Source organism: Alternaria postmessia (genome assembly GCF_024291825.1).
Source record: "Alternaria postmessia strain BMP 2775 chromosome Unknown scaffold_51, whole genome shotgun sequence".
Lineage (NCBI taxonomy): Eukaryota > Fungi > Ascomycota > Dothideomycetes > Pleosporales > Pleosporaceae > Alternaria > Alternaria postmessia.
Window position 1 is genome coordinate 97,593 of NW_026260124.1, and position 22,726 is coordinate 120,318.

The 22,726-nt window shown below is 50.3% G+C and overlaps 10 protein-coding genes across 10 annotated transcripts; 6 read left to right on the top strand and 4 right to left on the bottom strand.

Moving 5' to 3' along the window:
* Window positions 1-424: 424 nt before the first annotated feature.
* Window positions 425-1,498, top strand: J4E82_007485 (uncharacterized protein; the record flags this gene model as incomplete). Its single annotated transcript, XM_051733729.1, has 1 exon — window positions 425-1,498. One exon carries the CDS (start codon window positions 425-427, stop codon window positions 1,496-1,498), a length of 1,074 nt encoding a protein of 357 aa, XP_051586509.1.
* A 274-nt stretch (window positions 1,499-1,772) lies between these two features.
* On the bottom strand, window positions 1,773-2,214 carry RPL38 (60S ribosomal protein L38; the record flags this gene model as incomplete). Its single annotated transcript, XM_051733730.1, has 3 exons — window positions 1,773-1,828; window positions 1,884-2,012; window positions 2,151-2,214. The coding sequence occupies 3 exons, from the start codon at window positions 2,212-2,214 to the stop codon at window positions 1,773-1,775; spliced, it is 249 nt and encodes an 82-aa protein (XP_051586510.1).
* A 359-nt stretch (window positions 2,215-2,573) lies between these two features.
* J4E82_007487 (uncharacterized protein) lies at window positions 2,574-3,129 on the top strand (the record flags this gene model as incomplete). Its single annotated transcript, XM_051733731.1, has 4 exons — window positions 2,574-2,609; window positions 2,695-2,788; window positions 2,857-2,903; window positions 3,031-3,129. 4 exons carry the CDS (start codon window positions 2,574-2,576, stop codon window positions 3,127-3,129), a joined length of 276 nt encoding a protein of 91 aa, XP_051586511.1.
* Window positions 3,130-3,441: 312 nt separating this feature from the next.
* J4E82_007488 (uncharacterized protein) lies at window positions 3,442-5,167 on the bottom strand (the record flags this gene model as incomplete). Its single annotated transcript, XM_051733732.1, has 3 exons — window positions 3,442-4,388; window positions 4,440-4,938; window positions 4,988-5,167. The coding sequence occupies 3 exons, from the start codon at window positions 5,165-5,167 to the stop codon at window positions 3,442-3,444; spliced, it is 1,626 nt and encodes a 541-aa protein (XP_051586512.1).
* Window positions 5,168-6,445: 1,278 nt separating this feature from the next.
* On the top strand, window positions 6,446-7,826 carry IDH1 (isocitrate dehydrogenase (NAD(+)) idh1; the record flags this gene model as incomplete). Its single annotated transcript, XM_051733733.1, has 5 exons — window positions 6,446-6,478; window positions 6,549-6,606; window positions 6,661-6,735; window positions 6,787-7,690; window positions 7,742-7,826. 5 exons carry the CDS (start codon window positions 6,446-6,448, stop codon window positions 7,824-7,826), a joined length of 1,155 nt encoding a protein of 384 aa, XP_051586513.1.
* Window positions 7,827-8,123: 297 nt separating this feature from the next.
* J4E82_007490 (uncharacterized protein) lies at window positions 8,124-9,032 on the bottom strand (the record flags this gene model as incomplete). Its single annotated transcript, XM_051733734.1, has 2 exons — window positions 8,124-8,943; window positions 9,010-9,032. 2 exons carry the CDS (start codon window positions 9,030-9,032, stop codon window positions 8,124-8,126), a joined length of 843 nt encoding a protein of 280 aa, XP_051586514.1.
* A 297-nt stretch (window positions 9,033-9,329) lies between these two features.
* On the top strand, window positions 9,330-11,856 carry J4E82_007491 (uncharacterized protein; the record flags this gene model as incomplete). Its single annotated transcript, XM_051733735.1, has 5 exons — window positions 9,330-9,399; window positions 9,453-9,686; window positions 9,742-10,130; window positions 10,973-11,054; window positions 11,108-11,856. 5 exons carry the CDS (start codon window positions 9,330-9,332, stop codon window positions 11,854-11,856), a joined length of 1,524 nt encoding a protein of 507 aa, XP_051586515.1.
* Window positions 11,857-12,777: 921 nt separating this feature from the next.
* Window positions 12,778-15,948, top strand: J4E82_007492 (uncharacterized protein; the record flags this gene model as incomplete). Its single annotated transcript, XM_051733736.1, has 5 exons — window positions 12,778-12,897; window positions 12,948-13,256; window positions 13,402-13,850; window positions 13,937-15,051; window positions 15,098-15,948. The coding sequence occupies 5 exons, from the start codon at window positions 12,778-12,780 to the stop codon at window positions 15,946-15,948; spliced, it is 2,844 nt and encodes a 947-aa protein (XP_051586516.1).
* Window positions 15,949-17,102: 1,154 nt separating this feature from the next.
* Window positions 17,103-18,410, top strand: J4E82_007493 (uncharacterized protein; the record flags this gene model as incomplete). Its single annotated transcript, XM_051733737.1, has 1 exon — window positions 17,103-18,410. One exon carries the CDS (start codon window positions 17,103-17,105, stop codon window positions 18,408-18,410), a length of 1,308 nt encoding a protein of 435 aa, XP_051586517.1.
* A 2,875-nt stretch (window positions 18,411-21,285) lies between these two features.
* J4E82_007494 (uncharacterized protein) lies at window positions 21,286-21,873 on the bottom strand (the record flags this gene model as incomplete). The annotated part of the gene is made up of 1 exon (XM_051733738.1): window positions 21,286-21,873. The coding sequence occupies one exon, from the start codon at window positions 21,871-21,873 to the stop codon at window positions 21,286-21,288; it is 588 nt and encodes a 195-aa protein (XP_051586518.1).
* Window positions 21,874-22,726: the final 853 nt, after the last annotated feature.

Here is a 22,726-nt window from a genome sequence, read left to right on the forward strand (position 1 = left end):
GTCCGGGCACAGGCACGCTCACAGCCACCTTCCGTAGTCTTGGGCTTATCTCTGCGCCATGGGTACTTAAGGAGTAGCTGCGATGCAGCGATTGAACATTTCAGATGCGTTTAGACAAGCTGTTCCTATGATCATCGCATACCCTGCCGTATTTACACCATTACCGCGTCTTGTCGTCATTGCTGTTTACGAGTTACGTGATGGCTTTTTACACCAAAGACGAAGCGCGCTTCCTATTCTTTGCCCTCTTTTCCTGTCTGCCCTTACATCGTTGCTTTCGGCTTGCCCGCACTTCGTCACCTACAGTAAAGAGGTCGGATACTCCCAAGATCGGAGAGTCACAGTCCAGAGAATCTTTACGGAAGAAGAAGATAGAGCGACACGATTCTCCTTCTACAACATCCATCTTACCTAGCAAAACACCATGTCAGGCGCAAGCATGAAGCGCATACAAATCACACCGGATGGCTCAGGTCCACCTACAAAACTCAACACTGACGTCCCTGCCTCTTTACCTGACGCCAAAGAGACCAGGATTCATCCCCAAAACGCCCCAGACGCTTCAACAAATGCTTCACTCTTCTTCGTCGGGACTGCCACTACAATTCTAGAGTGGGAAGGCATCCGCATTCTCACAGATCCCAACTTCCTCCATGCTGGCGACCATGTTCATCTAGGACCAGGTGTCGGTGCAACAAGACAGACCAACCCCGCGATCGATTTGGAAGAGCTACCAAGGATCGACGTGATTCTGCTTTCGCATTACCATGAAGATCACTTTGACCGAGAAGTAGAGGAGAAACTGTCAAAGGGTCTCCCAATCATCACTACGCCACACGCCAAGGAATGCTTGACAGGCAAAGGCGAAGAATCATTCAAGAACGTACATGCGCTCGACTTCTGGCACAGTTTGCTTCTCGATGTATCGCAGTCAGACCAAACAAGTGGTAGCGGTCCAAAGCCCAGCATCAAAGTCACAGGAATGCCTGGAAAGCATGTACCTCCTGGCCCGTTAAATGTTGCAAATGAGATTCTTGGCGCTGTACCGCCTACAAACGGCTGGATGGTTGAGCTCGGGTACTCCGATGGTTCCTCTAGCGACGGTAGCGATTTTGAGAATGGATACCGAATCTATATCTCTGGCGACACGCTGATGGTAGACGAGCTCAAGGAGATCCCTGAGCGGTACAAGGATCACAACATCGACTTGATGCTAGTCCATCTGGGAGGCACCACAATTCCTGGTCCCAAGATGCCGTTGCTGATGGTCACAATGGACGCAGAACAGGGCGTACAGCTGATGCAGCTTATCAACCCCGACCTCACAATCCCGATCCACTACGACGATTACGATGTTTTCCTGAGTCCCTTGGACGACTTCAAGAAGGCTGTACATGCGGCTGGATTGGATAGCAAGGTTGTGTATCTAGACCGCAAGGATCAGTACAAGTTCAACGTGAAACAAGGACAGAAGCAGCCGAAGCAATCGCTGTATTAGTAGCCATATCTGTAATGACTCGGTAACTAGCTGTTCAGCAATATTGATCATGATACATGATGATTCTTGGTGCACGTCGGAAACAAGTCGTGATTCGGAATGAAGTTTGACTTTTTTCATTCCTGGTGGTAACCCAATCTGAAGGGTTCCGTAGTTGCCATTGAACAAAATTTATCCGTTGAGACGCCGCCCGCCATGCCTTCGTGCTTCGTGCGCATCATGCGTTGATGTCCTTGCACACTTCCGTCCTCAGTTCCTTATGCGTTCGATCCGTTTATGCGGTGCGCTTGCCCTTGGGGTTCTTCTTGCCGACGTCGGTGATGGTAAGACCTGCAAATGTTAGACTCACGTCGCTGGCCACGTGTTATTGATTGTTTGTGCGTACCCGGGGGCAGACTCTGCTTGAGCTTCTCGGCCTTGTCGGTGTCCTTAAGGACGAGGGTGTAGACGTTGGTGGAGCATCGGACCTTGAACTTGATGTTGTTGACCTTCTTGTTCTTCTTTATGCGGGCGGCTGCAATACTGTCAGTCCAGATCTCTCATCACATTCTCTGCCTCGATTGTCGCAGCTTTCTGCATCTCCCGCTTCTTGTGCACAATTCCTCTTCCTACTGCGACCGCAACCTCCCCCTAACAAAATTGGTAGACGTACAGCTGGCATCCTTGCGCCTGCAGATCTCGATGAACTGCTTGATGTCGGAAACTTCGGAAGGCATCTTGACGATTTGTGTGTTGACGGGTCGTTGGAATTCGGAATCGATCGTGAAGTTCGGGAACGCAATATTGTTGTGGACTCTGGCCCCGGGGAGACCTCGCTTGAAAAGCACGGGCTACAAAGGGGCTGGCCGCAAGCGTTGCTGCTTCGGGCTTGGTGGGGTAACGACGTGTGTGGCGTAAACGAGCGAGGCAACCTTGGAATGTAGATGCGTTGCATGTGAGACAGCGCTGCCTACACTTAAATCCTACAAATCCCGCGAAATTCAGACAGATATCTCATTCAATCCCCACAACTGCGCTCAAAACTCTTCAATCTCACCTGTTCTCCTAGCCACGACTTCCACTTCCATCCTTCAGCATGCCGACTCCTATCGATCGCGCGGTGCAACAACGTGTAGGTTACTCATGGCTATCCTGGCATCTGCTATACATAGTGGGCCTTCTGCATGTTGCTTTTGTACTATACTAAGACAATTCAGGGCCCGTTCTTCGCTTTTGCTGCAGTAGTTGCTGGTGTTGCAGCATGGAGTATTTGGGGACAAGACATCTTTCCCAGTCAAGACCCTACTGGAGGTACGCAAACACACGCCCTTTAGATTGTCGAATGACTCCATTTTCGACTTTGCTAATATCGTTTTCAGACCCAGAGACATGGACACACGACCAATGCGTTACTTGGCTCAAGCACGTAAGTTCTCTCATGGCTGACACATCCGACAAGATCCACTCTAGTTCTGGCTACTGTCAAACTGCTGTGGCATTATGCAGATTATGGATGACTTCAATCATGCAGTTTTGTGCTAACACTATGGCAGAGGAATCTACACCCCTCTCCACTCGCAACGACAGCTGAACTGCTGGAGAGGATCAAGGCGAACATGAGGGTAGCAAGAGAGCGGACGCCAGGGCAATAAATCATATTAGCCGTCGCATAACTGGATAGTCCTTCAACCCAAACTATGCTCACCAGTACCTTGTGTTGGCTACTGAATACATGATGTTAAGCAATCATAAGCACTTTTCCCCTTCGCGGCATTGGTAGTCGCCTCACTAAGCATTTGTCGATCCGTTCGTGAATTCAATACCGTTGGTAGTTGCCAGCCGGGCTTTGACCAACTCCTCTGAGGTCCTCAAAAACTCCGAATCACTCCAGGCCTCATTTTTTTATACCTCAACGCCATACTCCTTCCGACGCACTTTTGTCGAACTTGCACTCAACCAGCAACCTAGTTGCTACCTTCTGCCTTCTTGAACGCCTGCAGAATCCCTATACTAGCACTGTAGTGTTCAGTCTCCTCAGCATAAGCGTTCTCCTCTTGTGTCATGATTTGATGGAGACGATCCAGCTCCTCGGCCATACGCTGCTTGTAGGGAATCATCTCTTTGTCGATCACAGCTTGTTTGTGAGCGGTATCGCTACGCTTCTTGCGCAGTTCTTCGAGCTTCTTGCGCTGATCCGCAAGCTGTCGCTCGATTGACATGGGCTTTGGGGTAGGTGAGCGCAGAAGGGTACTTGAAACTACAGGCTCAACTAAGAGTGCAGGAGGCGTCAGGACGGCCTTGGTGCGCTTTGGCTCGGACGTTGCGCTATTTGTGGTGCGTATCTGACGCTTGGTCGGTATAGCTGCGACGGGCGGGGTATCTGGCTTCTTTCCCATACTCGTGATACCACTGATTGGCGCTGGTCTCTCAACCGGCTTCTTTCCTTGCGTGATGGGCGACTGTGGAGGCTTCCTAACTGTTTCTTCCGCTGCGACCGCGGGTCTCTCTGGATGTGAGATTGCGGACTTGGCCTCGAGACCTGGAAGATTGGACAACTTCGCGATAGAGTTGGCTGCCGGCTCAGGAGGCGTAACATCAATTTTGTCAACAACCTTATCGCCATCATTGCCAGTAGAGATAGTAGGAGCGTCTCTATCAGTCTCGAGACTGTCGAGCGCCTTCTTGACTCTTACTTTGAGGCCCGGCTTTGCGCTTCTTGCTGGAGTAGAAGGTTTGCTAGGAGACATTGGGGATGATGATGATGATCGGGACGAGGCCTCCCCGTCGTTCTTACACGGTTTTTCGCCCAATAGCAGAGGGGGTACGGGATTTAGGAATAGGGTATGCGGTTTGGGCTTCTCTTTGCTGTTCGGGTCATGAGTCATCTCCATTTCTCGCTTTAAAATGTCTTCTGAACAACCGTGTAAACACAATATTCGAGAAAGATGCCTGACAAACTCACCTTGACTTCGATAGTGGAAACGAAATATGGCCCAGGGCTCTGTGCCTGGACGTTTCGCGTCCACCTTGCGCTGTTGAAGACTTGGCTGTCTGTCCTCTAGAAGAGCAGCGTTCGTCTCGAACGACATCCTGAAAGTCGGAGGGATGACCTTGTAACTCGCCTTCTGTTCCATACTACCTGTTTGCTTATCTCCGATGCTACCTCCGACTGTGAAGTACTTTTTAACTTCACCTACATCGTGCCAAGTTCCTAGCTGTCGGGTAATGTACAGGCGCAGTTCCAAAGTTCCAATTGTCTCGGGGTCATTATTTTGTGTCGTAGCGAAACCTAGCAGTGGTGCCACGGTGATGTCGGTATCAATGATCCCCTTCGTAGTCTTGTACAGAAACTTTACTGTTTCTATCTTCCTCTTGTTCTGAAAGCTTACCGCTTTGGCTGCGTACGAGTTTGCCTTACGAAGTACTCCGTCCACGATAGTATCCCAGGCCACGGCCAGAGTCTGAGAATTGGTCAGATAAGCCTGTTGAGCATGTACAAGTAGGACTTACCGTGCCAGAGAACTGGCCTCTGATGCGAGGTTTATCGCCCTCATACAGAGCCACGTAGCAACATATTGCTTTGTCCCTTGGATCGATATATTCACCGTACTCTTTCAATGCCGGAACTTGGCCTTCGATGAAGACGTTGACCTCGGCTGTTCTGTCGGTGTCCTTCTCAGTGACTTTCATTTTCAGAGCTTTATCGTGGGACGATCAATATATCTTTGATAACAGCTGGATGACAATGGTAAGCGATCATGAAATGGTGACTGTAGTAGGACTGCCTAGACGACTAGACGGAACTATACAAGCTAGCGAGTAGGTCGTTGAGGGCTGATAGGGCTTCTGAAGTACAGTGCCTGTAGCGCTGGAAGCAAGGAAATCGTCGTAGCTAGAGCACTTTTTTTTTTCGCTGACTGGGTGAGCTACAAACCGCGGGTTATGTTCGTGTATCGGCTGGATCGCTATTCATAGTACGGATGTCACAAGAGAGTCCAGTGCATGCCCAAACAAAAGAGGAGTAGAAGTGATAGGTAGGGGAAATGGTGAAGAGATGAAAGGCCGTCTTATATGCTAGTAGCAAGCGAAGACAGATGAGAGGTAAGGTGAAAGTAAAGCCAGCCTCGTGCGTGACGTGTGCTGAAGGAGTGTCGCTGGCATCGCGACCACCATGTCTACCAAGGCTCAAGTGAGAGTCACCTGAGAGGTATCTGGAGCTCAGCTATACATGAAAACCGATGTATGCCGTAATCATCCTTATATCGTGCTGGAAGATGCCCCTCGATTGTTCGAACAAAGATGTGGTTCCGTGGAGCAGCACACGTTCAATAGCTGAAGACCACGGTAGTCGCCGTCGTTCTATATGATTATTTCTTCCTGCTCTTTCGACGTCTGGCATTCTCGGTAACCCAAGTATCTGGAATACGACTTTTGCTAAATACGTGTGAAAGATGGATTTTCTTTACCATCCGACGAAATGACAAGACATGGTGAGGATATCTGGCAAAACCTACAAGGCAAAGTAGTCTCAGACTGCCATTGCGCATCGTAAGAACAGTTGCAAGATACTATGAAGAGGGCCAACTGCCGTTCTGACTGCTTATCACCTGAAACCTGGTACGGATGAAACACGCATGCACTACGCGAACCATGGTCGGTACTATCACATGCAAATGAGGCCGTGGTGGATTGCGCACAAATGGCTGGGCAGTTGTGGAAAATCGGAGTATATGCCGACTAGGACACGAGCAAAAATAGGAAAAAGCAAGTAGCATAGAGAGTGAAAGGCACGAACAGGGCTGCGCCGGAGGCAACAGACAGAGCGAGCCGCGGCGGAAGGACGGATGCGGTCATTTGCCAAGCGCGGTTTCTTCCTTCGGTTCGGATGCATTTTCGGGGGACGGCAGCTCGAGCTGGTTTCTCTCTACCTCAAATCCCTCACCACCAGCCCAACGCCGCAACTCCACCATGTTGTCGAGGACCTCTCAACGAACAGCGCAGGTACGGACATGTCGATGCGCTTGCAATTGGCGGTCATGGCGGAAATTCGAGTGCTAATGCGCCCATACAGACGCTCCTGCGGGGCGCGAAGCCTGCCGCTCGATGGGCATCCCCAATGGCTACTCGATGTACGAAGACGCCCTGAAGTATTCGGAGCAATGCAGAGTCTAACGCGGCGACAGCAATGGCCACGGTCACCCAGGACATCTTCAAGCCCACCAAGTTCGGCGGCAAATACACTGTCACCTTGATTCCTGGTACGCGCGATAGCCGCCCATAAACCCGATCTACTTTCTGAACATGCGCAGGTGACGGTATCGGTGCTGAGGTCTCCGAGTCGGTCAAGGAGATCTTCAAGGCGGACAACGTCCCCATTGAGTGGGAGCAGGTCGACGTGTCTGGTGTCGACTCGGGCAACGTCCACTCCGAGGAGCTCCTCCGCGAGTCGATTGCTTCGCTCAAGCGCAACAAGCTCGGTCTTAAGGGTATCCTCCACACTCCCGTCGAGCGCTCCGGCCACCGTTCCTTCAACGTTGCTCTCCGTCAAGAGCTCGACATCTACGCCTCCATCGTCCTCCTCAAGAACATCCCCGGCTACGAGACGCGCCACAAGGACATCGACTTCTGCATTATCCGTGAGAACACCGAGGGTGAATACTCCGGTCTCGAGCACCAGTCGGTCAACGGCGTCGTTGAGTCGCTCAAGATCATCACCCGTGAGAAGTCGGAGCGCATCGCCAAGTTTGCCTTCGCCTTTGCGCTCGCCAACAACCGCAAGAAGGTTACCTGCATCCACAAGGCCAACATCATGAAGCTTGCCGATGGTCTGTTCCGCAACACTGTCAAGCGTGTTGGTGAGGACTACCCCACTCTCGAGACCAACGACATGATCGTCGACAACGCCTCCATGCAGTGTGTCTCAAGGCCACAGCAATTCGACGTCATGGTCATGCCCAACTTGTACGGAGGTATCCTGTCCAACATCGGTGCCGGTCTTGTCGGTGGCCCTGGTATCGTCCCCGGTTGCAACATGGGCCGCAACGTCGCCGTTTTCGAGCCTGGATGCCGTCACGTCGGTCTCGACATCAAGGGCAAGGACCAGGCCAACCCCACCGCTCTGATCCTGTCCGCTGCCATGATGCTCCGTCACATTGGTCTCGATGACCACGCCAACCGCATCTCGCAGTCCGTCTACAAGGTTATCGCTGACGGGTGAGTTTTCTTTGTCAAGTCAGAAAGTAATCCATGACTAACATTCTCTAGCACTGCCCGCACACGCGACATGGGAGGCAACACCACCACCCACGAGTTCACCCGCGCAGTTCTGAACCAGATGGAGAAGGCATGATTTAACCATCATGGTCTTCGTGTTTGCTAAGCTTTGATCTAGCGCGATGATACCGTCAAATCTAGGCCTCGGCTCACATTGGGTTAACCTATGATAGGGAGCAATAACACATTTTCTTAACGATTGGACGCAATGGCACTTGTACAACTACCAGCTGGAATGTGAATAGAGCTGTACTTGTAGGTGGTATATAGCATGCTGCATGATTGAATTGACCATTCTTATACCCTCCTGAAAATGCCAAAACCAGAACTCCGTGCTATGCGTAACATCGTGATGATGGTGTCGTGGGTATATCTAGAATTGGATCCTCCTCTTCCTGCCAGTGTACTTGGACGACGCCTTGACAACCTTGCCTTGCCTCTCCATCTGCTCCTTCTTCTTCATGATGTATGCTTTGCTGCCCTTGCGTTCTTCACCTCTCTTCATGCCCTTTGCCTTTCTTCGTGCATCATCGACGTCAACGCCTTCCATGCCCCTCACAACACCTGTGATGTCGCCATCGAGCGCTCCTCCGCCCACAGTTAGGACAAGATATGTCTTTGCGCTCTTGGTTCCCATGTCATCCTCAAGAAGACCCGCACCGAAACCGGCCTTGATGGCTGCCTGCGCCACCATTTTCTTCTGTGCATCGTTCTTTGGGTAGAACTGACAGACAGCCCTCCCTCCTCTCTTCAGACTCGCATAGAGCTGGTTGAAGAACCTCGATAATCTGCCCGCAGGACTCTCCTCACTAGTTTCAGCGTTACACAGCCATTGGACTGCACTGATACTGATGGCAGCGTCGAAGGTTCCTGGTCTGAACGGTACACCTTGGCCTGCGTCGGCTAGCAGCAAATCTCCTTCTACCTCTTTCTCCAACGCAACGCCCAGCATGGATGCGCTAATGTCAAAGCCAATCCATACGTGTGGGCCGCCAGGTGTGCCTTGTTCTGCGGTTTGCGACAGGATCTCGCCACTAAGACCGGAGCCGCAGCCAATGTCGAGAATCATGGAGGGCGAGGAAAGTGCGAGAAGGGAGAGGGCGCGATGGGTCATTGTGGATTGAATCTTCTGGATACGTGAAGAGGTTGTGTATTTTCGCGATTCCGAGTCATTGTAGAAGAGATCGGGGGGTCTGTAGAAAAGTAAGCGCTGAATTCCTCGCTATGCGACTTGCGATATTGCGAAGAGGCGTGCGTACAGGATGTCTTCGGGGCGCGACATGGTTGCGGTTGTGGGCTGTGACTCTCTCTGCAACAAGCGCAGTACTCTTTGGTTCGCTTTGACTTGTGCGACTGGGGGCTGCAAGGGAACTGTGGGAAGCGAGCGTGATGTGTCGGTTGGTCGATTCACTCAAGCCAAGAGTTCGACGACTTTTTGGTGTTGCACCCCACACTTTGCCGCGGGTCCACGGGTTTCTCCGCTAGCCTTGATGCCACCTTTGGACTGACCTCATCGTGCGCCCGCCAAACTTCCAGACTCCATCCTTCTTCACATCCCCCTGAAGTGTCACAAGTCAACATGTGGATACTGCCGTTGCTTGGATATGTGGGTGTCATTTTGGGCTTCGCCTTCTTGACGCTTGCCATAGGTACTTTGCAGCCATGCACATAGTCTTTGGTTCACGGAGCTGACGCAACATAGCTTCCGGCCTGTACTACCTCTCTGAGCTTGTGGAAGAGCATACCGTATTCGCAAAGAAGCTACTGTACCGACTCATCTATGGCGTGGTCGGCATCCAAATCTTGCTTCTAGTCGTCGATCGGTTTCCAGTCGGACTCAGCGCGTTAAGTGTTGTGTCGCATGTCATTTATGCGCAGAACCTCAGGCGATTTCCCATTGTCAAGCTCACGGACCCACTGTTCTTGGTCTCTTGCGGTATGTTGTACCTTATCCTGAGTCCGTTTCATGTCTGTACTAAGCATCTTTCTAGCCCTCGTCATCGCAAACCACTATCTTTGGTTTCGTCACTTCAGCGCTCCGCCAGCGAACACATACTCTTCGTACTCATACTCCCGCGACGTCAACATTCCCACCTTTACCGAGATCGCCTCTTACTTTGGCCTATGCGTCTGGCTAGTTCCATTTGCCTTGTTCGTCTCCTTGTCCGCTGGCGAGAACGTTCTTCCCTCAATGGGCTCCGAGTACGCGACTGGAGACGGTAGCAGCTACATCATGCCAGGGAAAGCACCAGAGTCGTTTGGCAGCGGGACGGGTATTGGAGTTGGCGGAGTGAGCAGTGGGATGGAGGGCAAGAGGAGGGCAAGAAGTGGAACAAACGCGGGCATGGCGAAGGCCGTTGTCACTGGCGTCAGGGAGTGGGTCGGAGAGACAGGAGAGGTTATGGGACTGTGGAAGGGTGAGAGAACGAGGCCAACATTTTAAGAGCTGGGTCTCTAGGGAATACGATTGTACGAGTAACACGGGTTTATAATACAACAGCTCTCTGCGGATCGGTCGAGTTCCTACATGCGTTTGCATTTGCCTCCCTGAAATCCCCACAATTCGCGTCCTACTCTGAAAAAGAGAAAGACGATATCGCACACGAGACCCGCAAACAAACGAGCAGGTCACAAGTTTCTCCACACCGTTTTCTGCCTCTGCTGCCTTCGCACCATGTCAAAGTTTTGGTTTGTTTGAAGCGATCGTTCCTCAGTCAGCATTCGTAATGGATAGCCCGCTCTCTTTACCCACACCCATGGCCGCTCCGATGTCCCAGGTCAAGCCGCCACAGCTGCAGCGCGGTACTGCCTCTCTCCGACAGCCACCGGTTGATCCGCGTAATGCTTCCAATCTTTTGCGTAAGGTTTTCAAGAAGGGCTGGGATCCTCTGCCCACAGCGCAAAAGTTACATACCGAGTAAATAACACCTCACTCCAGGAAGGTGCTTGCAGTGACTAACGATAATATTCAGGCACGCTGAGTTGTTGCTTGATACGCCAATTGGTCGCGACTTTACTCTGATCACTGTTGCTGGTGTGGAGTTTCAGGTACATTCCATCATGTTGATTGGCGGCTCGAAGGCGTTGCAGGAGGGGCTATTTCCAGGTGGTGTAAGATTACCTCTTTTTTGTTCGCCTCCAACCTAGTTAGGATCATATCCTTGGGTTGATGAGCTGCTACTGGGACCTCAGGCGTCGTAGATTGAAGGCTGACATGACCAGGCGATGAGCCCTAACCGACCAGGTTGTGTAAATTTGCCGGCTCACTTTCATCCTATCCTCGTAGACCGCATTGTCAATTTCAGTAAGTGTCGCGTACGTTGGTGAATTTGAAAAACATACTGATCCATAGCATAGTCTACACATCAGACTATAGGTTCCTTCCAGGCTCAGAAGGCGGCCAACTCAAGCAGACCACCTTCAAATTCTATCATGCAACTCTCATCCCGAACGAGATTCCACCCTCACCTGCCACAGTTGCCCTCGTCGGTATTGCCGAATATGCATACCATCTCCACATCTACGCCCTGGCAGAGGAATTGGACTACAATACACTGAGATCAGCTGCGCACGCGAAGCTCGTCGAACTATTGGTATTCCGTTCTTCCAATCCCGAAGTTCTCAAAGAGGCCATCAAGACTATCTTAGCCCCGACCGGGACCGCGGAGCGCATCTGCAAAGACGAGGATGGTGCGTTGCAGCAACTTGTCGTCGCGGCTGTCCTTGCACAAGAGGCTAAGCATTGGACGGAAGTACAGCTTACAGGTTTTCTCGACAGTATCCAAGATCCAGCATATGGGGATTTCCGTAAGATCTATACTACCGTCAAGGAAGACACTGAGGACCTCATCAAGCAGGCCGCTATCGCGAAGCATTTGGCGGCAGAGCGCAAGAAGGACCGGGAACGTAGGAAGGCGGCTAACTCTAAGCGTGGCAACGACGGTAAGAACAGGATCTTTGGGAGCGATGGCTCGCCCATGGGCGCCTTAGGTGCACGTCCCATACCATCGAAAGACAAGTTCAAACAAAGGTATGAAGCGAAGCGTGGTGTTGCTAGGTCTGCAAAGGCGGATAAAGACGGAGACATGGATATGGAGGTTGACTAGGCTGTCCTAATATCGAGGCAGCATATACTTGTGCATATCACTGTCACATACCTTTCTTAGTCTGGTCATCTTGCGACTGAACTCCCGAGACGATATTGCGGCGGGCTTAGTACTTTCATAGGGTCAGATTCTTTAGCCATCAATGCGGCGTTTGGTCCTCTCAGATATGATCGAACTTGGAAGCATTCTTTCGCGATCAAGTATCTAGTATAGTAATCCATGAATGAGGTATATGTTATACCTGAAATTGAAAGTCACCAACTGTGCATAACCAGATTTCATAGTCAGATTACGCCAATTTGAGCTGTTATGTTCGTATGCTACTCTATCGTCATGATGTTGCAGCTCGTGGTGTCTGAGTTGTATCCTGAAAGTTATCTAGGTAAAAGCTAAGTCTAAAGGCATACGTAGTATTTTACGTCTAAAACATATTTAAATGGTAGCAGAGTTTGTCTTGAGGATGCAAATTGATAACAACGAGCTTCTCCATCGCAGACATGTCCAAGGTTCCGCCACTTTGAATGAACTTTGACATCACCCGTACGTGCTCAATGAGGAGCATATATTTCGTAAGTTGCGGTAGGCAGAATCTACTCAGAGAGTATTCGCTATGATTCACATCACTGTGCTGGCGGAGGAAGGTTCCGTAAACACAGTCAGGATATGGAAATATCAATCGTTCAGGCAACTGGCAAGTGAGAGGCTGCCTCATTTGCTGCGTGTAGTGAATTTGCAGTCGGGACTTTCCTCCGACTTCCGCCCGAACGCCCCCAACATCATTTTCCGTCTCTACACGTCCCCGCCAGCAACATATAATTCCCCAGCCAATCACCACATATTTGCCATTGTTCGAGCATCGCTAGTCTCTGGTTTATCTCTCTTGTTTCTGCGATACCCAATCGCGCTCAAGTACCTGTTCTCATGGCGTGCAACAGCTGGGAGAAATTGTGCAAGGCTCAGCGCGATTACCCCAAACCGAAGTTCGCAGATTCCTTCGTGCAAAAGTCGCTCAAGAAGACACCCAAAAACCCATTTCTCCTGGTAAGCTATTCTGAGCTTGATATTACGTTGCCACGCTAAATTTTGAGCAGGCATGGAAAGCTCGTCTAGGTCTCACACTCAACCATGGACACAACGATGTTGTAAATCTAGTCCAACAGGCCTGGGAACAGCCAGGAGTAGATGATGTTCGGTTGCTTTCTTACCTATACCAAATCCTAGCGGAAGCAACGCGGAGAGACCAGGGTAACAACCTTAACATCAGCGGAGTGGGCGACGGCAACCTCAAAATTTGGCAACGTGCTGCGAAAGCGTTGGGCCGTAAAGAAGATCGTCAAGAACTCTGGTCTGCCTTGGGCAAAGTAGCATTGGCTGAGGAATGCTGGGAGGACTTCCGCCTGGTACGTAAGAAGTCGAAACTGGCCCCTCATATGAGTGACTCGGGGCCATCAGGAGACATAATTCTCCTAGTGCCTTCTTCTTACAACGGAGAATTACATGATACTATTGGACATATCTTTGATGCCACTTGCTAACATACGACAGGCTGTCTTTCACTACAGCAAGGAGACTAAGGATAGCACTGGATCAGTGTCAGCGAAGAAGCATGCTCACTTCACGCAAATACTTGCTATTCAACTCGCTGCCGAACAGCAGCGCGGACTTCCATCAGGCGAGATGAAAAGTAAGCTACAATCCGACCTGGCTCGTAGACTCATGAAGCAAGCATACGAGGCGGCTCCTGATGACCCGATCGCATTCAAAGACATACGCGATCTACGCTTCATGGGTGAGATTTTCGCGCGGCAAGGCAAATGTAATGAGCTGTTAGAGCACTGGGATCAGCCGCCTGCAGCCCTCCAGGACCTAATGACCAGGCATCAGGGTGATTTGTGGGATATGAGAATCAGACTTCCAAAAAACAGTGGAGAGTGGTCTCTGCTTGAAAGCCAGTGTCTTGCGTATATTGAGCGTGTGATATCGCACCAAGAAAGGTATGTTATTGTAGAGGAGAGGCTACAGCTCACAACGGCAGCTACGGATCTCTGCCATTCCTCAAGACAGTCGCTAACATGATTAGCCTTCGAGAAACTTGCGCCTGGAGGCAAGATGTTTGGACAAGTTTGCTACAAGCCGCTCGAGCAACACGTGTCAAAGACGATAGCATTCGCCTTATCTCCGATGTCATACGCCGCACTTTCAAGCCGGATGAATTCCAAACCCAGGACCGTAGCCTAAGATTGGCGTACATGAAACTTCGTCAGACTGTTGTCCCAGGAACTACGATGTTAGCCGACTGTGAGGCTTACTGGAAAGCCCATGCGAATCTCATCACTTGTTATGCGGACATCCGTCCGTTTGTGGAAGCATTGAGTAGAGAGGACCGTCACGCGTTTTCAAATTTTGTGGACGCGGAATGGAATGAGATATTCAAGTTGTCAGCGGAAAACAAATATCCGTACCAAGACGTGGTTACCTATCACGGAAACCGCCTGAAGCTATCCTATCTCCTGTGGATATCACTGACGACAAAGCCGAGTTCGAAATGGCAGGATTATATGGAAGTGCCTTTGTCCATCGCATTGACAGCCCCCTGGTTACGCTCTCCTAAGTCTTCAGAAGGTATCGTCGGGATCTACATCCTCCTCCAGATGCATCGTAACGCTATGCATAACAAAGAAGATGCTCATCCTTTCGGAACAACGCCAAACTCGCGACTCCTCCTTCAAGCTACGATGCTCGCACGTCATCTGGTGGCTTGCGATAAAGAGAAGCAGGACAGGCCACTAGCACTACTTGCTGCACGAATGCACCTGAACCTCGGCCTGGGGAAATGTGCCTTCCAATTGTACAGCCATACCAAGTGCAAGGAAATGCTGGTGCACACATTGTCGCCCTATGTTCTGTCTCGGATCTCATTGACACACCCATTTGGTGCTAAAGGTTATCAAGGATTCTCGGCGGAAGAAGAACTTGGCAAAGCTGTTGGCACTATGGAGAGAATGGAACGCAAGATTGACGATACTTTATATGCTGATTTGCAATCGCTTCCTTGGGACCAAGCTATGGAACTTCTGGGTATGAAGCGGAAATTCAAATCGAGCTTGACAAAGCACATATGCAACGTCGAGCGCCGCCGCATATCACGATTAAAGGGCGAGCCGATTGATAATTTGCCGGTTGTGGACCCGGGTAGTAAGTGTCTTTCAAGTTGTAGTTGATCGCCGGCTAATTCACGTAGGCTACCGACACATATCCGACAACGTGGATAGGTCCGTATTCCCCAACTACGAGCACTCTCGTTCTCCTGGACCACTTCCATACATCATGCCCAACACGATTCCTAATATCAACTGGCTATGTGAAAGCCTTGATACCTGGGATGCGAGCAGTAGACTACTCTATAGAGAGACACAAACGCGGGAACTTCAGGGTGCATGGATACGCTCGGCTGCCACACCTCAGAGTCACATCAAAGAAACTGAACATAACATGACACCTGCGGAATCCACAGCTCACGGAATCTGGGACTATATCAACTCTATCGTTGAGATGATGCTGTTGGAAGATTCCCCCCGACTTGCGTCCCCAGAGCTGCTCTCTTCCATAATAAAAGTACTACCGGAAGAAATACATGCGATGCGAGTCGCAATGGAAAAACTACGTATGCCCGGCGCTACCAACTTGAAACTCGAAGACGAGCCTACTATGTTCCACGAGAACATGCTCATCTCTTGCTACACCAAGTTCGAAGTTCTTCGCGCGCTCATCAAGCTGGTCGAGCACATACGCGAGAAAGTCATCAACTCGAAGACTCATAACATGAAGGCCAAGTTGTCGAAAGACTGGGTCAATGACATAGAGAGCAAGACAAAGATCTGCTTCGAGGCGATACGTGATGTCGCGCAGAGCTATATCAAGCTTATCGAGACGAAGGGCCAAGCTGCAATCAAGGCGCAGATACGGTGGGGCAAGACGGGCGAGATTTTGAAAGAAGTGCTAAATGACGACGATGTCGACTTCTACGCCGCCGAATACGTTGACAGTGCTCTGCAAGCTTGGAAAGGTGTGCTGCAGGTTAAGCTTAAGTAGACAGACAGACTGCGAATGCAACCACACTTGTCTTCCATATGCTTCTTTCCTATGCGGCTTTCTGTAAAGAGGTTCCAACGGGACGAATAGACATTGGTCAGCAGCTTTTCCGTTCACGAAGGTGTTCTAGTTTTCATCGTAAGTTTAACGACAAAGCATACAAATACTCCGCCTTTGATATCAGCTTGACAACCAAACCACCAGTGTATATATAAGTGTCGTTATCTGGTTCATCTGTAGGTATCAGCACCATTCTATACGCCTCCTCATACGGTTCAGTCGATCCAATACTAACCCTTTCTACATTTGCTCAAGAAATCATGAACAAAAAATAACTCGCTCTAGAAACTTGGTCGCCTTTCCACACAAGCACCGTCATGATTGCAGCGATCCCACGCTACTGGTAACTGCCATCGAGGTTACATTGAGATATTTCTGCCTTCTTCATAAGGAATACAGGCCTGTTGTCGTCTGCTGCTGCATATGCCACCATGAATCGCATGAACAGTGAATGCGAGATCCAGATGGCACCGTTGCTAAATGCTAGTGTTCATAAAGACAAGGATTGCAAATGCCGAGGAAGTGGCCTACGAATGGGACGTTGGAGAGCTACGTTGGACGATAAAATTGTTTTGATAGACAATATGGCTGGGGATGGCATCCGACAACGAGTAGAATCGTGTTGCCATGTTCTTAGCTCATCCAATATCTATCGATACTGCAGCAAGTAGTTTTTGTGTCATCTAGACGTTGTTTCATCATAGTCAGCGGCGACTGAATGAGGAAGTAAAGGCTGCACATCCTCGCACTTTCACGCTTATCACTCAGCTGCAGCCATCGCCTGCATCTTGGTTTCCAGGTTGGACCATGTGCACGTGCTAGCGGTGATTGTTTAGATGTCGTTCACTTTGTCGAATCTTCTGGCTCCACAGTGAAGACGCAAACGCTGTATTCCCACACGCAACCCACGTTCACCTCATTTTTAGCTCTACTGCCATTAACATATTGTTCACTGAAAGTTGCTTCAGGTCAAACTATTACTGCCAGCTTGACCTGTTGTTTCGCTCAGCTTTGCCGCGAGTCCATCTTTTGCACTGGTGAACGCTTTACTGTCAATACCGCGCAAGCCTTTCGCAGTCATCTCCGCGGGTACAATGTCTGACGGTCATCAATCAGGCGAACACTCTGAAGTCTCGCGCCCGGAGCGAGTGGACTCCCTCGCAAAATCCAAAGACCAACAGCACCTGGTGATGAGCCTACCAAACATCTCAATCAGTAACCCGGATGGCGATAAGATGAGTCAGTTGGCAGAATCTGGAGAATCTGCTCAGAGAGCTCGGTATGAGGGTCTAAGGTATTCAATCGACATGACTGGAGGAAGCTACAAATATGCAGGACTAGGGCTGACGAGGAAACTCCCTGGTAGTGTCGCACGCGCACGAGCTCAAGCAGAGCGTCGACTACAAGAGAGCAAGATACAGCAGAACAATACCACTCCGCCCACAAGCTTTACACCGAAGTATACCGGAGACTCGCTGGCCACGATGGAGAAGACTGTCCGAGATCGCCACAACGGGCCTGCTACATCCGCGCCTAACAACCAGTCTTTCACTTCCGCCTACTCCAGTAGTGACAAACAAACAGTCTCAAATGTCATGGCTTTCTCTAACGATGAGAACGTGGTACCAAAATCCGATAGCAAGTGGCGCTGTTGCAAGTGTCACCGCGGTCACGAGATTCACAGCTTCGCACAAGGCCAACATCCAGTCAGCGTCTTGAGCTGCGAATGCACACATCGATCTTGTTCGAAGTGCAAGCTAGAAGGCCTGGTCAAGCAATTCGTACCGATGAGCGAGCCGGAGTTAATCCCGTTGTCCGAAGATGATAGTAAAGCTATACGGTTCGGTGTATTCTGCGAAGGCTGTGGTTTATCCTGGCGCGCAGAGAAAGCCCAGGACAAGGTCAAAAAGACGACAATGTACAAGTCGGCACTGCTACGTGTGGCTGCAATTCCTAGGCGACTAGCGATACGCGGTGGTGCACACCCTCTGGAGCGCCTCCGACCTAGTCGGTCGATGAACAACCTTAACGATCACGCAGAGAGGGAGCCTTCTGATGTATCGATCGCCTCTTCCAGGTCCGTCACAAGTCTCCTCAGCTTCCGATCTCTCTCTCGCGAGATGAAGAAAGAATATGGAGAGCAGGCCGAATCTGTTTTTGTCAAGTTCACCCGTATCAAGTGTACCTGCGGCATGATTACTGAAGCTTCTTCTCTCTGTTTCCAGATCGTGGATCCGCCGAAAGACTTTCGCGAGGTTCAGTGTGCAAAGCAAGTGGTCGCGCGCAATGTGGCTGGGTTTGGCAGTACACCGGAAGATAGGGCGAGAGGACATGGTACGCCGACCTTGACGTTGAAGGGAGGGCGCCACCCGAATCCCCTCAGGAGCAACCCTGTGGAGTAAAACGACACTGAATCAAGTAGTGGTAGTATTTCTGCTGTAATACTGGGAGTATGGATTCGGTCAAAGGAAGGATGGGGTCGCAAGGTAGCGTCTGGGGTTCGCATGTATTGAGCCGAATTTGAGGCCGCCAAGGTCTAGGATCTCGTAAGGCCGTCCATGCTCCATCTCCGTACCTTGAGTGTTTTCTTCAGGGGTCGTGGATGAATTGCTCAGGCGCAGTAGGATTAGCATGTCCACCTCTTACCTGAAAGATTCACATAAGCGGACGTTGGTCATACGTCGTTTGAACTTGTAGGCAGATGTGACCTGACAGTTCATCGGGTTTCCTGAGCCTGTCGATCGTAAGTGATGAGATTATCATGAGGGAGGTAATATTCAGGCCAATCCTCAGTCTTTTGATCAATCTTGGTGTTGTGCCTGTGACAACATCGCCACAATATGCCGTCGTTCGTGACCCCATGTTTCATACAATGAACATGGAAAATTCTCATGACGTTTTTGAAGTCAAACTGACACTTTGTAAGCGTGACTGATGATGGTTGATGTGACTCGTGTTGTTCAGCTCCTCCGCGCTCACATGTGCTTCAGCTCCAACCTCAGCCGCCGTAATTTATCGTGATAGCTCCTTCGGACATCGAGACCTTGAATACCAACGTTGAGATCGCCGTATCACTTACCTCATAAATTATCACGGATTTCTATGATCGAGACGACGGCTGTGAGTGATCTGGTTACTGCCTTGAATGACAGCCTTAAAGACAGCCTCACCACTAGCACCGAGGGCACAAAAGAGGGGAACAGGAACCAGCCACACTTCGCCACACATGAATCATTCTAGTGTACAAGCAACATCCTAAAGAACAGAGTCGGTGTATACATATTAGCACGTGTATTATGACCGATCTTAATTACCGGCGCGAACTATCAGGCGCCCTTGGAGGCGCAGTTTGTGGACCCATGTCGCAGCCTGGCGCCAAACATTCAAGCTGCAGCCTCAAGAAATCGCAAATAAGATGCGCACACTTATGCTCTTTGTAACGTGTGTGCCCGTCGATTGAAGTCAGAGTTTCACCGTTCAAACACTCATCTGCGACGCTTGCCAACATTGTCTGTGTCCGTTTGCATCGTTCCACGAGTGCTCAAAGACCCAAGACATAAGCAGTCAAGGGGTCCAGTTATGTCATTGGTCAAGTATGACTTAGCCCCACCAAACGACCATCAAACAACCAAGGCACCCAACTAACATCTATTCGCAGCTTCCACTCTCTTCATCAGCCTTTTTCCTGCACCACTCTGGCCCGAGCAGCTACTCTTCCGACAAAATCCGAGGTTTCTATTGCTAAAGATCGACTTCAGCAGCTGACCGGTCACCTCATGAGGAGCCATACAACCTGGTCTAAGATCGTCGAGAAGTTCGTAGGCAAGGACGAGAAAACCGGTAGCGAACCTACCAAGGCGAACATGCCCGAAGAAGCAACAAAGGAGCTGGCTGCTGATATGGTCAAATCTCCCGGTATGACGAGTATTGATAAGGTGGTTGAAGACAAAAAGAATCAACTTCCGCCTTGGCCATCACCAGTACCAACACCACACAAAGATTTTGTGCACTCTAATCCTCCGGAACCACCTAAATACCGCAAGTTTACTGTCTTTACCGCTGGAAGCATAGAGATGGGTGATGCAGTCAACTGGCAGCCCTTGATGGCAACCATGCTTAATCACTTGCCTATCACCGTGTGCAATCCTCGAAAAGGCTCCTGGGATCAAAGCATTAAGCAGCAAGCCAAGGATGAACTCTTCAAACAGCAAGTTGTATGGGAGCTAGGTGCGCTAGAACAAGCAGATGTCATCTGTTTCTTCTTCGATACCGAGACCAAGAGCCCAGTGTCCCTGCTTGAGCTAGGTGTCTGGGCTGCGTCCGATAAGGTTATCGTTTGCTGCGGCGATGCATACTGGAAATCAGGAAACGTCCACCTCACATGCGAGAGATACGATGTCCCATGTGTCAAAAACTTCACAGAATTGGTACCCTTGGTTGAGGAGATGCTCAAGAAGAAGGGCATGGAGCTTGACAACAAGGGCGACTTGATCGGAGAAAACGTGCACGTACCCAAAGAAAAGCCGAAGAAGAAAACACAGCTCGAGGCAGAGAAAGCTGAGTTGCAGAAGCAAGTGGATGATCTGCTAGCTAAGCTGGCGGCACAGCCTAAGATGTGATCAAGACATAATCTTAGATGGCTGCGGTGCCCTTGGTCCTACTGGCGTTGGCGGATATCTGTGCATGTTTGATACCAAGTGGCTTGGGCGGATATGTCGATTGTTGGTCTAGTCTTTTTATAACTTTGTCTCTGTCTAATCCATGAGTATACGTCTCGATGTCCGGGGTTTCCGCACCCCTTCTAACTGCCTATTATGAAGATAAGATAAATGATAGTCGAATTACACCGATACCCTTTTCGTTCTCTTCTTGTGCCTCATCGTCAAATACTAGACCATGAAAACGGTGTATTTGCTTCAACGATCTGACGAAATCTCGAGACCTTTATTCCCATTCAGTTCCCCAATAGGTCAAGATATTGGGCGGATACGTATCACGGACTACTCGCTACGCATCTCGAAAACTTGCTCGAAAGCTTGAACAAGGAACCTTTGCAAGCCATGGAAACACCTGTCTGGGCATGTCGAGTAACATAGCTGGTTCCAGATCCTCTTGCACCCAAAGAGCAGGTAGGTGAGTGGGTGAGTAAAAGCGGAGCGATCCCACATCATATGGTTCTGCACTCTGGCCATCAGTTGATAAGCCAGGCTCAGTAACAGTCTGTGTCACTGGCTGCCTTTGATGAGATGCTGCGTCCACATGTCTTTCCCCCATTCCTCAACCTACCTCGACATCAAACGCAACCCTAACCCACAGACTGCACCCTAAACACCCCACCAGAACCTCTTTCTCATCCCTTGCCTCCGCATCCTCTAGCTCTTCTTCGAGTATACTAAAACCCTTTTCCGCACCACACCGACAAGCTCTTGTCCATGTCGTTTGTTCCGGACTATTCGTGTCTGCAGACGTATCCCCATCCTCTGGTTCCCAGACCTCAAAGTCCCCAAGATCAAGCAACTCGAGCCCAAGTATGAAATCGCTTGACGGTTGTGTATTCGCGTGCGCATGCGGATCCGCAGTCTTCGACGACGCAAGGCTATCCCGATGATGCAAGAACCAGTTCTCGTATTCCGTCTTCGTTGTTTCGGTTGCGAGGGTTGTGTAGGCTTCTTTCACGTCGTCGACTGTGTATGCGGGCTTCGTCCTTGCCGTCGCGGAGACGGCGCTCGCCTTATCTGGGTGCGCTGCTAACAACGCGACTTTGTACGCTCGACGTAATTCCGCTGGCGATGTTTGCTGTTTCGATGAGGACCAAACTGGCGCAGGCAGTTGCAGGATGTGGTAGTAATCTTTGGAGTATGCCATGGCTTTTGTCTTTGCGCGACAGTCGTAGGTTGCTCTGATGGCATGAAGGTAGGGATCCAAATGAATAGAAACTGCTATACGGAATTATGCGCGACGCTCGCCCTTGGAGGGCTTGTTCGGATTTTTTGCCATACGCGACGCGACATTGGAGACAAAAAAGCTGGGCGGGGAGGGCTGTTCGGCTCCAAATGGTGGGGCAGCGGCTGCCCATTCCACAGGGTCTGGCACATGGAAAAAGGACCGACCAAAGTCCTAAGATCGACGACATATATGCTCCTTGCAGTGAGCCAGAAGTCAACGTACGTCAAGGTTTGAGAGTCACGGCATAGGAGCGAGATATTGAAGTAGCGATTCCTTTGGCTAGCTAAGAGTGCAGTATGATGACATTAAGCCCACTGAGCCTTTCGTACTGCTCTACCGGCCATCGAAACGGATGTCCTGACTCCTAGAATCACCAAGAGGATGTCAAACATCTCTGCCGGTATAGGATCGAGGTGTTTATGTGCTGCCAAAACGAAAACATGGGGGAATTGAGGGTAGCATCCGACGTACCAAACGCAGCCGTATCTTGCCGGTAGCAGCCCGAGACTCTCACGAGGGAAAGCTCAGGAGTACTGTGGTCGTGTGGGAAACGCGACCTCAGCACACTGCGTGCTCGATAGGACAGCGCCGGCGATAGGAGAGTAAAGGGAAATACATTCAGTCATGGGGAATTCGACCGTACCGAACCGCTTGCTGCCAAAGCCAATTTTTGAAATCACACAGAACACGTACAACTCCGTAGGACACTCGCTGCCGGCCCTCTTCGTCTATTCGAGAACAGATGACGATGGCTTAGGATACACAAGGTCGA